Raw genomic sequence first — 13,037 nt, forward strand, 5'->3', positions numbered from 1 at the left:
TGCCAAGTTCCCCTTGAGATGACGCCTCAAGACCGAGAGGCAGAAAATCCCTTTCTCTCACTTCAGCTAAGGCCAGGGTAGAGTTTTTCAGAAGTGCACTTTCCTTGTAAACTAAGTGCAAGCAGAGCAAACACACAGAGTATACAAATCAATGGCGGATCCCACACTGACGCAGCGGCTGACTGCTCTCAGCTTGGCCAGCAAGCTCTGACCTCACCTTACCCCGCGCTCTCTATGTTAAGATCTCGAGTTACCCACCCTGGGGTGGGTTTGCACTGGCAGATTCTCAGGCCTTGTGGGATTCTGTTCCCTGAGGTCAGTCTGCTTCCTGATACAGTACTTGATGTGGGAACACATTCCCACAATTCCTTCTCGGCCCCGAGCCATCCGCTGGTAACCTTGGTGGTGGTTGTAGTTAATTAGAAACCATCGTTTCTGGGTTTTTGAGTAGGACATGTTCACCATGTACTCCCAGATTTTAAATATCTAAGGAATCTCCCTTCCCTGTACTCCAGAAACCCAGCTCCTACACCCCTGCCAAAGATCACTTTTATTATAGTCGTTTATTGGCTATTCTTCCAGAGTTCCTTTATACATACAGAAGGAATACTTACGGAAAAGCAGCTGGGGATACTTACTTGACACTTTATATGAGGCCCACAAACTGGGGTCTGATGAGGTGATTCGGTGTCTATAGCACTTCATCTCCCAGCTTCAAGGAATAAAGTTTGCTAAAGTGCTTTGTTGCCCGACTTAATTTCTAGTAACAGCTTCAACCTTTTTTTAAAAATTAATATATTTATTTTAATTGGAGGCTAATTACTTTACAATACTGAGGTGGTTTTTGCCATACATCGACATGAATCAGCCACGGGTATACATATGTCCCCCATCCTGAACCCCGCCTCCCACCTGCCTTCCCTTCAATCTTCTGTAGCCTCCTGTGTCCATGGGGATTCTCCAGGCAAGAATACTGGAGTGAGTTGCCATGCCCACCTCCAGGGGATCTTCTTAACCCAGGGAATGGACCTGTGTCTCCTGTGACTCCTGCACTGCAGGCAGATTCTTTACCACTGAGCCGCCTGGGAAGCCCCAGCAAAGTGTTTTGTAGCCCGACAATTTCCAGTAACAGCTTCAACCTTCTGTAGCCTTCTTTTGGGAGAGAGAGAGGGGAGAAGACATTTACAATGCATTTACAGATAATTTTGAAAATGCATGTGTGTTTTGCCTGTTTAAAAATTAAGGTACTGTGTGTGTGTGTGTGTGTGTGTGTGTGTGCGCACGCACGCTAAGTCGCTTCATTTGTGTCTGGCTGTGTGACCCCATGAGCTGTAACCTGCCAGGCTCCTCTGTTCATGGGATTCTCCAGGCAAGAATTCTGGAGTGGGTTGCCGTCCCCTCCTCCAGGGGATCTTCCCAACTCAGTGATCAAACCTGTGTCTCTTAGGTCTCCTGCATGGGCAGGCAGGTTCTTTACCACTAGTGCCACCTGGGAAGCCCCAAGGTACCGTGTATTTTAGTTCAAAGGGCCACTTGGACACCAAACCATATAGTTGTGATAGAACAGCAAGTTAGAGCAGATTTGACAGATGAATTTGTTGATATTGTGTAAATAAAAAACGATATATATATTTCTTTTCTCTTCACATATTATACATAACTGTTCTGCAAACAATATGTATAATTTTTTTAAAGTTTTTTACTTAAAAAAGACTTAATGTAACGTAGGCCTCTTCATATCATCATTAAGAGCACTTCTTTATTTCCTTTTTTTTTTTTATGGTTACTTAGAACTTCATTGTGTGAGTGAACCAAATTTTTATGAGCACTTTATTGGTGCCATTTATGTTAATCCCTATATTTCATTGCAGCAAAACCTTCTACATATATGCATTGACCTTGTCTAACCAGTAACATGTGGAGACAGAAATAAGACAAGATTTTGTAAGGGACAGATAGCTTGCTGATTTACCCACCCAGGCCAGTCGAATGTTGATTTAAATGATCAGGTGAGGTCCATTCTGTTCTGGTAACTGTAATAAAAATACCTCGTGGAGAGGGTTTTGAACTTGGGATTTGATAAAAGGACAATTGCACGGTTCTCTTACAAGACCTGGTTATAGTCCACTACGTCTAATGTATGGAAAGCGGATTTCCACACCTGTGTCTGCTCCCGCTTCAGTAAAGAACTGAGGACCACCCTCATCAGTGTGGTGGGAGCACCTGTTTATATTCTGCTTCTTTATTCATATCCACGGCATCTTGCTGCCCTGGCATGGCTGCTGCTAGCTTCTGAGTCCTTTTTGCTATACCTTCGTCTTGGCAGTTGCAGCAAGTTCACACTTTAGTCTCTGCACCTTTATGAGCTGGTTTCGATCTCGAGCTCTGTCTTCTTGTAACGCTCTGCGGAACTCTGACGTTGCCCATGGCTTGATGGAGCCCTGGCTGAAACCTCAGGGTGCTGTGCCATTCCTGTCACTGGCAGGGGAGGAGATGTCTTGCTCAGTTGGGTAGCATCACGATGCTCCCAGGGTGCCACTGTGAAAATCCCTGGGCAATAATCACCTGCTTAGTCACGTCCAGTCCCAGTCAACAGTGATTATGCCCCTGCCATGCTCCAGGAGGTTTCCATAGCTCTTGACTTTGAAGGCCTACTCTTACCACTGAACTCTCTTTTTCGATTTTGCCTGAAGCGTCTGCGTGAGCACAGCGTTCTCCCAGTGTGGCTTCCTTGGGACACCCATTCCATAGCACGCAATTTAGTCTCAGAACCGTGTTGACCCCTCCACACTGTGGGCCCCGAAGATACACTTGAGCAGCTCTGTTAGTAGTAACTGACTATGGGGACTTGTTTCCCCCACTTTTTGATGAAGCTTGGCTCCTTCACCTGTGGTTTTGAGACTTCCCAGTGGCCATGAAGACCTTGTTGGGAGCCAGCAGCCGGAAGCAGCTTCCCTGCCTCTTCCTGTCCCAGGGCCTCCCCCTGGGACCGCCCACTTGATTTCCGTGTCCGATCTGAGAGATGCCTCTAGCCTCGAAGACCAGCTGGGAGCCACCTGCAAGATCTTGGCCTGGTGACCGAGGAAGACTTCCCTGGCTCGGTCAAACCTGCCCACATGTTGGTGAACCTTAGGTTCTCTGGGTGGGGTGGCCTTCTGATCTCTTGGATCAGAAAATGCAGTTCTCTTGGATCTCAAAATGCAGTGTCCACCACAGACACATCTTCAGTCCTAGGAAAGAGAAGGTATTTTCCTTGCTCAGTGTGGGTTTTCAGCATTCCAGTGTTCTTCATGGTACAAAAGTTTAGGTCATGGATGTTTCTTTTTCTTGTGACCCAATCTTGTTGTGTCTATCTTCTGCACCTTGTGACATCTTGCTGTGACAACTTCCTGTTTATCCGATACGTGGGAACGCGTTGTTTTGAGGAGTTAAAACCTAGTCGGTGTGGTCAGAAGTTTGAATGTTTGCTCCTTAGTAACCGTGGCTGATGGGATGCATAAATAAAGTCATTGGACGTTCTGAAGGCTTTCTTCTCTAGGGAACTCACTGGATTCTTGGCTTCAGCTTCCTCACCTTGTTTGGGTTAAATTAAAGAAAGAGCAGTAGCAATGGTCGCATGATTTGTCTGAGGGAAAAGGAGGTCTGGTGCCAATACCCCCGTTTTTCATTTTCTTTTTTTTTGTAGCTCTTAAGGCTCTTTGAACTTATCTTGGGAGTGTATTGATTAACCTACTGTCTCTTCATAACCCTCCCTGCAAAGATGTAAGCTCCTTGAGAACAGAAACCTTGCCTGTCTGTTCTTGCTCTCGTCTTGTTCTCTTCTCGCCTGGTGCTAGAACAATGTCTGGCACATAAAGGGCAGCTGAATGAATGTTGCTGCTGGATAAATAAAATAGACCCGTTCTCCTCTGAAGGACTTTTCAGCTGCTCGGCGATGGGCAGTGAGACCCCCGAAACTATGGTACCTGAATATATTCTTCCATGAATTTTCGAGGCAGGACAGGGTAGAGTTATGCAAAAATGTTGAATTTGCAGAAGTTTGAATGTTAACTATGCCACTGACTTATTTGGGAGACCTCTCTGTGCCTCAATTTCTTTATTTATACATGAGGGGTAATAATTGCTCCCCCTACATACATACTTTCCAATACTTGGATGAAGAATGTATGCCAAACGCATTTTAAACCAGGAAGTCTGCAAACATGGGGGAATTAATTACACAGTTGTGGTATTCCTCTTCCTTATCTTTTGCTGCACGTGAAGCAAGGTGCCCTGGCCTGCCTCCACTTCTATTAGAAATAAGATCCCCGTGGCTGCCCTCTGGAGATGGTTTACCCATAAAGTGAATGAAGGAGCAGAAGTCCCTCTAGGATTCCCATCCCCTCCCCCATTCTCTAATAACCTTGGTTGGGGCAGGGCATTCCTAGGGCCTAGGAAAGCACAGTCCCTTCCCAGGCCTGGTCTCAGCGCCTGTGTCGCTGGCAAGCATGCCAATTCATTGTGCGTCCCTGAACTGGACTCCAGGAGCTGTGACATCAAGGACTGCTTGACAGTGTTTCTCTCTCTCTCCAGGCGGCTGCTGAAGAGTGAACTTGGATCATTCATTACAGACTATTTTCAGGTAAGTTCTGTGCATCTGAGCGTGGGTTGTATTTTGCATGTGGGTGCATGGACCCTAAGGGGTGACTGATACAGTACACAGGACATGCCTTCAACATCCAAAATTACGTATCCCGAGTTCCTCCTGTATGTTGGGCACTGCGGTGCAGCAGCCGTGGAGGCATACAGGACAGGTGTCCTTGCTCTTTTGGAGATTATAGTCTCAGGCAGGCTTTTTGGTCTCAGGAACCCCTTTATGTTCTTAAAAACGATCATTGATTTGGATTAACTGTATCTTCACCATGATAGAAATTAGACATGAGAAGCTTTACTGTGTGCCTTAATTCATTCAAATAATAAACCTACTGCATGTTAGCATTAATGACATTTTTATGAACATTAACTTTTTCAAACTAAATGCAGAAGTGTGGCATTGTGTTATATGCCTGCAAATTTGCCTGCAGACTGGATCCTTGAATCGGCTTCATCATCAGTCTATTGTGATAATGCACATCTGGAAAATATTGCACAGTCTCCGGAAAATTCCACAGTACACTCACGGAGGATGCAAGGCAAATAACAGCTTAGTGTTGTTAAGAAAATCGTTTTGACCATGTGGAAGAGGTCTGGGTGATCCCCCAGGGGACCCTGAGCCACACTTGGAGAACGGCTTCTCTACTGCCATTCCCTCCCACCCAGTGGATGGGACCTAATTGAGTGTAATGATATGTCCCTTTAGTCAAGTTCTTTCTTGTCATTAAGCCTGTCAGTCTGTTCTGTTAAAGGTAGAATTGAATCAGACAAGCTAACATCCCTCCTGCCTAGACACTATTGTCATGTAGCTAGTGAACTCAAGACTCCAGTTTCAGTCACAGATGGTTTCTAACCCACTGGCACGAGCTGGCTTCCTGACTCCAGCCAAAGGCATGTGGTGGGAGGGCGTGGGGAGGTGTCATGTTAACTGAGTGGGTGACTTCCACGAAGTCAGAGCTGAGTGTCTGGGGCAAGCTGCTTCACCTCTCTATGCCTCAGTTTCCCCATCTGTAAAATGGAATTTTAAAAAATGATCTACCTTACAGGTCCCTGCTCGGTCCACATGAAATAATGCATGCAAAGCACACAGGACATAGTGTGAGGGGCCGGGGCGGGGGCAGCAGAGAGGAATGCTTAGAGCCAGACTGCCTGGGCTCAGCGCCCAGCACGGCCACTTTCTAGCTGTGTGACCTTGGGAAGCCACTTTACCTCTCTTATTTTAGTGCCTTGTTCTGTAAAAACAGGGGTCATAGAATGTAACCTTATAGGGCTGTTGTGAGGACTAAGGTAATTATTATTTGTTAAGTGTTCGAATAGTGATTAGTACAGAGTAAAACAGAATAATGTGTTCATTAAATATCTATATAATGTTGACCCTTGAACAACATGGGTTTGAATCACAAAGGTCCACTTGTACACGTTTGGTTGATTTTTTAATAGTAAATACTACTGTATTTACTGTAGGATCCATGCTTGGTTGAATCTGTGAAGATCAAAGATCTTGGGAAGCAGAAGACTGACTATAAATTATATGCAGATTTTCAAGTACATGGAGGGTTGGCTCCCCAAAGCCTCCCATGTTGTTCAAGGATCAGCTGTATACATATTCTTTATTCTAAAGTGTAATTCACCCATTTTAATGGGAAAGTGACATAAAAATCCATAACAAATTGGTTTCAGGTTGGTGATGTTATTCTGTGTCCCAGGTGAGCATACTTTTAAGACAATATAAAAAGTTTGTAGGTTTTAAAAACAACACAAGCAGCCTTTCATTTTCTTTGCATAGATCAGGAAGCTTAAACTTTTATGTGCACTTTGAAAGAATGACAAATGGCAGTTGTTACACACACCCACACACACACACACCAGAAAATAGCCACTTAGCCATTCTAAGTCTGGACAAAGCAAGACCCAACAGAAGCCCAGAATTCAGTCAGGTCAAAAGTCTCAGCAGCTTGAAAGACAACCCCTGTCCAGGGAGAGAGACAAACAAAGATTAAAGAAGAGATAATTAGTCACAAATGTGAATCATTTCAATTGCCTTTGACTCAGAGGTCGGTCTTGTCCACACTCTCTTCTCTGGCTGTCTCTAGTGACTGAGTTTTAAATCCCACTACAGAAGTGGTTTTTCAGTCCCTCCTGGAGAAACCTGCAGGCCTAGCTGCCTTCCTCATTGACATTTGAAATAGACAAGGTTCCCCTGTGTGGTTTCAACCAGGTTTGAAGTATCAGTCATTGCTTGGCTTTGGGGGCTCCCCCTTGGCTGAGTGGTGGAGGGCTTTTGGGTGGGGATTTGTTTATCTGGGAAGCCCTGAGGTTTCGAGGGCAGTTAGTACTGCTTACAAAGTGTGCCAGACACTTAACAGCTGGTAACCACATGTCATGTTTTATCTAGAGCTTAATCAGAGAGACTGCTTGGTGACTATTGAGTCTCCTGGGAGTTTTTCATGATTTCACATCTGGGTTTTTCCTTAGTTTAAGGTGCTAGATTGGAACAAAGGCTATCCTAGACACTGTTTGTTTGTTAAAATGTTGGTTTTAGGTCTCATGCAAGCACAGACCCATTTTTTAAAATGTGTTTGATTCTCTAGTCCCTAGAAATTACCTAGCACATAGTAGATGCCCAGTAAACTTTCTTGGGCTAGAGGAAGGGGTTGTCCACCATGGACACATGAGAGATTTGAGGAGGTGTATGGTATGGAGCAGCCTTTGCCTTCGTGGTGTTTCCTTATTTTCCTTTGGCACTTCTGATCCTGCCAGGGAAAGTCTTGGTTTGCGCCCTTGTGTCTGTTATACTTCTGCAAGACTTGATGATCTTTGTTGTTTAAGGAAGAGAGAGCAGGTTTCACACTTAGCGTCTTCAGCCAGAAGCACTTCGAGTTACGTAACATCGTTTAGTTTGCATTGAGTAGATCCTTGAGTTACATTCTGTTTATGGTAAATGGGGTTGCTATGGTTTCTTTTTTAAACATATTTATATTTTGAAAAAGTGGATTGAGGGGAACTTCCCTCAGTTCCCTGGGGGTCCAGGGGTTAAGACTTCGCTTTCTAATGCAGGGGGTATGGGCTTCTGGTCAGGGGGCCAAGATCTTCCATGCCTTGGGGCCAAAAAACCAAAGCATAAAACAGAAGCAATATTGTAACAAATTCAATAAAGACTTTTAAAATGGTCCACATTAAAAAATATATATTTAAAAATAAAGAACGAAAAAATGGATTGATTGAAGAAAAATAGTATACAGGAATAACAGTGTAATGCTTGGCCCTGGTTGTGGCCAAGTGGTGATGGTGGTTACTCAGCTTTGGAAAGTCCTTCGCCAGGCACCCTTGGTAATGGGCTGGTTTCAAAGCCACGCCGAGAATAGTTCTTCATCTGAAGAGGGAAATCCAGGAGGGAAGGCGGATAGAGGCAACCTCAGCCTTCACACTCAGTTATCAGCTGTAGTTTTAAGAGGGGCAGTCAGGATGGGCTCCAGAAAAAGCATTCCTCCAGAAAGAAGGAGGGGGCAAGGTCTGGGGACAAGTGAGGAATGAAATCCGGGGGTGGACTGTTGCAACCCCCATGCCATGGACATGGCTGTTGGGTAAGGTGACAAGTGGGCTCCTCTGTGTGGAGGATCAGATGACCACCCTCCCAGACATCTGTACTCAGCAGTGAGGTCTGCCTCCTGGTAACTAAACCCCCATTCCAGAGATCACTGTTTGTAAAATCCATCACTGGGGCTCCGCTTTTGAACGTGAACATTCTCATTTTGCAGTTTTAAAAAAAGACGATCTTCACGGAAGAATAATGAAAATGACCTGAAGGTGAGGGAAGGGGGAAAGCAGGTGGGAAAATGGTGCTTATCTTATGCCTGCACACAGAGAAGACAGCCCGTTTGATTGGCAAAAGCACAGATAGATTTCCAGAAGACACCGGCCAGAAAAAATCTTTGACATTTGCAGTATTGATTTTCTGTTTTCTTTGGTCTGTTTTGAATTGCGCCCAGAAGGAAAATTGGGGTTTCCGACAGAAACTCTATCCTAGAGACAGCCCTTGGGGGGTAATTTGTTTCTTTTAACTCTGGAAATGGATGATAGGAAATGCTCTGCATTTTTCTCTTAACTGATAAGGTACCTTGGTGGTTCGGGATGTGGGGATGGGAAGAGTGGCAGATAGCACTTTCTGTGTTTCTGAATCTGCTGGCTGTGTTGTATCTGTTGGAAGCTTTTCCTCAAGCCCAGAAAGTTAAATTATTTTTGGTGGAACCAGAGTTTTGCTTGATACAGAAACTCAGTGTGTAGTCAGTGACTTTCAACAAGATTTGTTAATCACTCAGTCATGTCTGACTCTTTTGTGACCCTATGGATTGTAGCCCACCAGGCTCCTCTGTCCATGGGATTTTTCCCAGCAAGAATAATGGAGTGGGTTGCCATTTCCGTCTCCAGGTGATCTTCCCAACGCAGGGACTGAAACCACGCCTCTTGCATCTGCTGCACTGGCAGGCAGAGTCTTTTCCACTGAGCTACCTGGGAAGCCCTTGAACAAGACACTACCTAGCAAAAGGGGAAATTTGGCAACCACACTTGTCAGTAGGTCACAGATGGCCTAGTAGTGTGTGATACGAATGTTTCCATCTTCTTCTCATATCTGTGAGTCCCAGGAGGTCAGTTTCCCATTAACTCACCATTGTCAGAGAGGATTCATCAAGGGCATAGGGCACGTGGCAGGAAGCTGAAGGAGAGACCCATAGAAGCATCCTGGTCACCATGGAGTATGAAATTGAAGTGCAGGGCTGTAGATACATCCATACAGGTAATACAGAACATTTTGTTAACTGAAGCCCTGAGTGGAAGGTAAAGGCTTAAAAACAGGCCCCAAATAAATACATTGTTTAGGTACAAAGATAGGGCTTGTAAGAATCCAGAAAAATTAGGGTGGAGAAACAATAAAGAGTGGGGGAAATAATTTTTGCAATTTCCAAACCCAAATGGAGTAGGGTACAGAAGTTTAAACTCTTTAATCCACTTGGGAAGGCTAGAGTGATTCCTGAAATGGGAAAAAAGATAAATTAGGAGGGCTTCTCAGGTGGCGCTAGTGGTAAAGAACTAGCCTCCCATTGCAGGAGACATAAGCGACTCGGGTTCGATCCCTGGGTCGGGAAGGTCCCCTGGAGGAAGAAATGACTACCCACTCCAGTATTTTTGCCTGGAGATCCATGGACAGAGAAGCCTGGTGGACAACAGTCCATAGGGTCACAAAAAGGCAGATATGACTGAAGCAACTTAGCATGCAAGCACGCAGGTAGTGAGGGACAGTTCCCATATACTGCTTTGAAGGTGAAATTGAAGCCAGGATCCAGAGGGGCTTTAAACAAGAGGAGCCGAACTCCAGGATGAAGATGGGAGAGATGGGGAGAGGATGATGTCTTTAGGTGAGAAGGTCATTAGAGGTTGCATTTTGAATTTGGCCAGCTCTTGGAAGAGAGGCCTTACTTACATACAGAGTCTATGAACACTGGGGTGACCTAACGCTTCCCTTGGCTGCTGAGAAGGGAGAGAAAAAGTCGGCATAGTCTGGGGGCTTCCAGGAGGACCCCTAGCTCTTTCAGGGTGCCTTCTGTGGGGTTGCCCACCACCCAGCCTCTTTGCTGTGCTTAATCTCCTCGGCAATTACTTGAATTTTGTGCAATTATTTGAATATTTTTATTGGACTTTCCTCCAATTTCATGGAGATAAATGGAAAAATGAGTCTTGAAATGGATAACCATAAATCTTAATATAAGTGAGAGAAAGATGGAAATCTGTGGACATGCTGAAACGGCAACTCTTTAGCCTCATCAGATGAGGTTATTACACGTTCAACTGTTAAAGAAGGAACATGTACATACCAAATGCTGCAAATATATCACTCGAAGATGAGCTCCAAAAATGAGGTGTAATTAGGGATTTTATCATCTAATGCTCTATGGAAACAGAACTCCCCCTTATAACACGTCAGTGTCTTGTCCCACAGGCGTATGTGTTTTTGGAAACCCATTATGGATGAAATTGGGTGACTAGGCTGGGAATGGTAGGAGACGGGTTTAGGGAGCCAGTGTGAGAAGGGATGGAAGACAGAGCTCGATGCTGGACACATGAGAACACCTAGCACTTCAGTGGCCTGAGAAATAAAGACTGAGCTGGGAAGGCCAAAGAGTATTGTTAGACTTGGAAAGCAGCAGGGGCCCTTTCTCGGAGGCTGTTCTACAACTCAAGGAATACAAAAATAACCATCATACTAGCAAAAGCTAATATTATCCAACATTTATGTGTCAGGCATTGTTCTAAGCTGTTGGTTCTCAAAGTGTGGTCCTCAGACCTGCATTTTCAGCATCACCTGAGAAAGTGTCAGATAAACAAATCCTCAGGCCCCTCCTCAGATGAACTGAATCAGAAACTGTGGGGTTCGGCCCAACAGTCTGTGTTTTAGCAAGTCCTCGGGGATTCTCGTGTGCGCTCAAGTCTTGAGAACTGATCTGAGAACCATTCCTGCACTAAGTCATGTAGACCTCCTGACAGAGGATGAGGAAATTTTCATTGTTATCATTTAGCACGTATTGCAGCTGAACCTGGGGAAAGAGAGTTTATCCACTATCATTCAGCTTATAAAAGCGTGCATGCTAAGCCGATTGAGTTGTGGCTGACTTTTTGTGACCCTATGGACTGTAGCCCGCCATGCTCCTCTGTCCATGGAATCTTCCAGCAAGAATACTGGAGTGGGTTGCCATGCCCTCCTCCAGGGGATCTTCCCGACCCAGGGATCATACCCTGTGTCTATTGTATCTCTTGCATTGGCAGGCTGTTTCTCTACCACTAGTGCCACCTGGGAAGCCCAGTAAAAGGTAGAGCATAGATCAAACCCAGGCCATCTGGCCACGAGAAAAAAATCTTTTGGATTATATAATTTGAGTGTTAAAAATGCGCTGGAGACATCCCCTGAAAAACCCTGGAGAAGAAAAATTTCAATGCTTTTAAATTTTATATTTTCAGTATCTAGCAAAACAGACATGGGACTGTTTCCCTGCTTCCTCATAAAATAACTTGAAAAAAGCCCCAATTCACCCTTTCAGTGAATTTTACCAGCAAAATGATGCTAATGAAGAATTAGCATTTGTACCAAGTTTTAAATTGTCTTCAGTCTCCCATCTGGGGCTTTCTCTCTGGTCTCATCACTCCTACACATTGGATTATTAAGAACTCCCTGGGCCTGGGGGTGAGTTTTGTTTATAAGACTTTTTATTGCTTATCTAGGAAGACATCCAGGTTCACAGGAAATGTAGACATCCTTAGAGATGATGGCTGTACTTTCAAAGTCACAAAAGTGGAAAAAAATGGAGGTGGCCCATGAATCTATCATTGGCTTGATGCCAATGACAACAACCTCTGTAGACATTGCTGTCTCTGGAAAGAAATGCCTGGACTAGAATTATTGGTTAATATAAGTTCTTGGTAGGCAGAGTGACATACTGCCAAATCCTTCTGGGGTAGGAAAGAATGTCTTATCTGGGGATAGAATCCATCTGGGAGCCAGATGTGTACCTTTCTGGATATAGAATGTGGTTGGGAAGATCCCCTGGAGGAGGGCATGGCAACCCACTCCAGTATTCTTGCTTGGAGAATCCCATGGACAGAGGAACCTGGCTACAGTCCATGGGGTCTCAGAAGAGTTGGACACGACTGAGGCAACCTAGCACAGTGGAGAGGGAGGCCTCAGGAAAGCCGTTTTGGAGAGGCAGAAGTTGAGAAGCTGTAGCAGGATTGGGCAGCAGCAATGACTCAGAAGAATGAAAGTTTTGGTGGAACCTAGTTACATAGCCTGAAATTGCCAAGCCGACCTCCCCACCGTATCTGAACCAGATGGATCTCATCTATTTTCCTTTGTGGGCAAGGGCATTAAAAACCTTTCCAGCTGACAGGGCAGAAGAGTGTGATGCCTAAAAACACCAGCCTTTCTGCCAGGAAGGTCTGAAACCCAGTCCGTGCCAGAACACTTTCTGGCTATGTGACTGTAGGCGTGTTACCTAGCCTCTCTGAAACTCAGTTTTCTTAGTGATAATCTGGCTGTAATCACAGTACCTACTTCAAAAGATTGTTGCCTGTTACTAGAGGAGATGACATGTATCAAGTACTTTGTATAATAAAAGTGAGCCATCAAGGAATGATAGCTGTTCACCTTAGTATTTTTTTTTTTTAATCACCATTGCTGAAGTAAAACAGAGTCATATGCTGGGGGAAAGATTTGGGCTTTGGATTCCAACCAACCTGGATGCAAGTTCTGGTCTCACATTTGCTAGTTGCTTCTCTGAACCTCAGAGCTTCCCTGATAGCTCAGTTGGTACAGAATCCGCCTGCAATGCAGGACACTGTGTTTTGATTCCAGGGTC

General features: G+C 44.9%; 1 protein-coding gene across 19 annotated transcripts in view; it reads left to right on the forward strand.

Moving 5' to 3' along the window:
- The window catches only part of PRR5L (proline rich 5 like), a 77,623-nt gene that overhangs the window by 35,776 nt on the left and 28,810 nt on the right, over positions 1 to 13,037 (forward strand). For 18 of the 19 annotated variants that reach the window (XM_069555132.1, XM_069555148.1, XM_069555137.1 and 15 more), the window contains one exon: positions 4,573 to 4,621. In XM_069555132.1, coding sequence (XP_069411233.1) covers positions 4,573 to 4,621 — 49 coding nt within the window. Of the gene's footprint in view, positions 1 to 3,536; positions 3,962 to 4,572; positions 4,622 to 13,037 lie in introns of those variants that run through there. The other variant, XM_069555143.1, reaches the window with a different exon arrangement.

The sequence above is a fragment of the Ovis canadensis genome, chromosome 15 (assembly GCF_042477335.2).
Source record: "Ovis canadensis isolate MfBH-ARS-UI-01 breed Bighorn chromosome 15, ARS-UI_OviCan_v2, whole genome shotgun sequence".
Taxonomy (NCBI): Eukaryota; Metazoa; Chordata; class Mammalia; order Artiodactyla; family Bovidae; genus Ovis; species Ovis canadensis.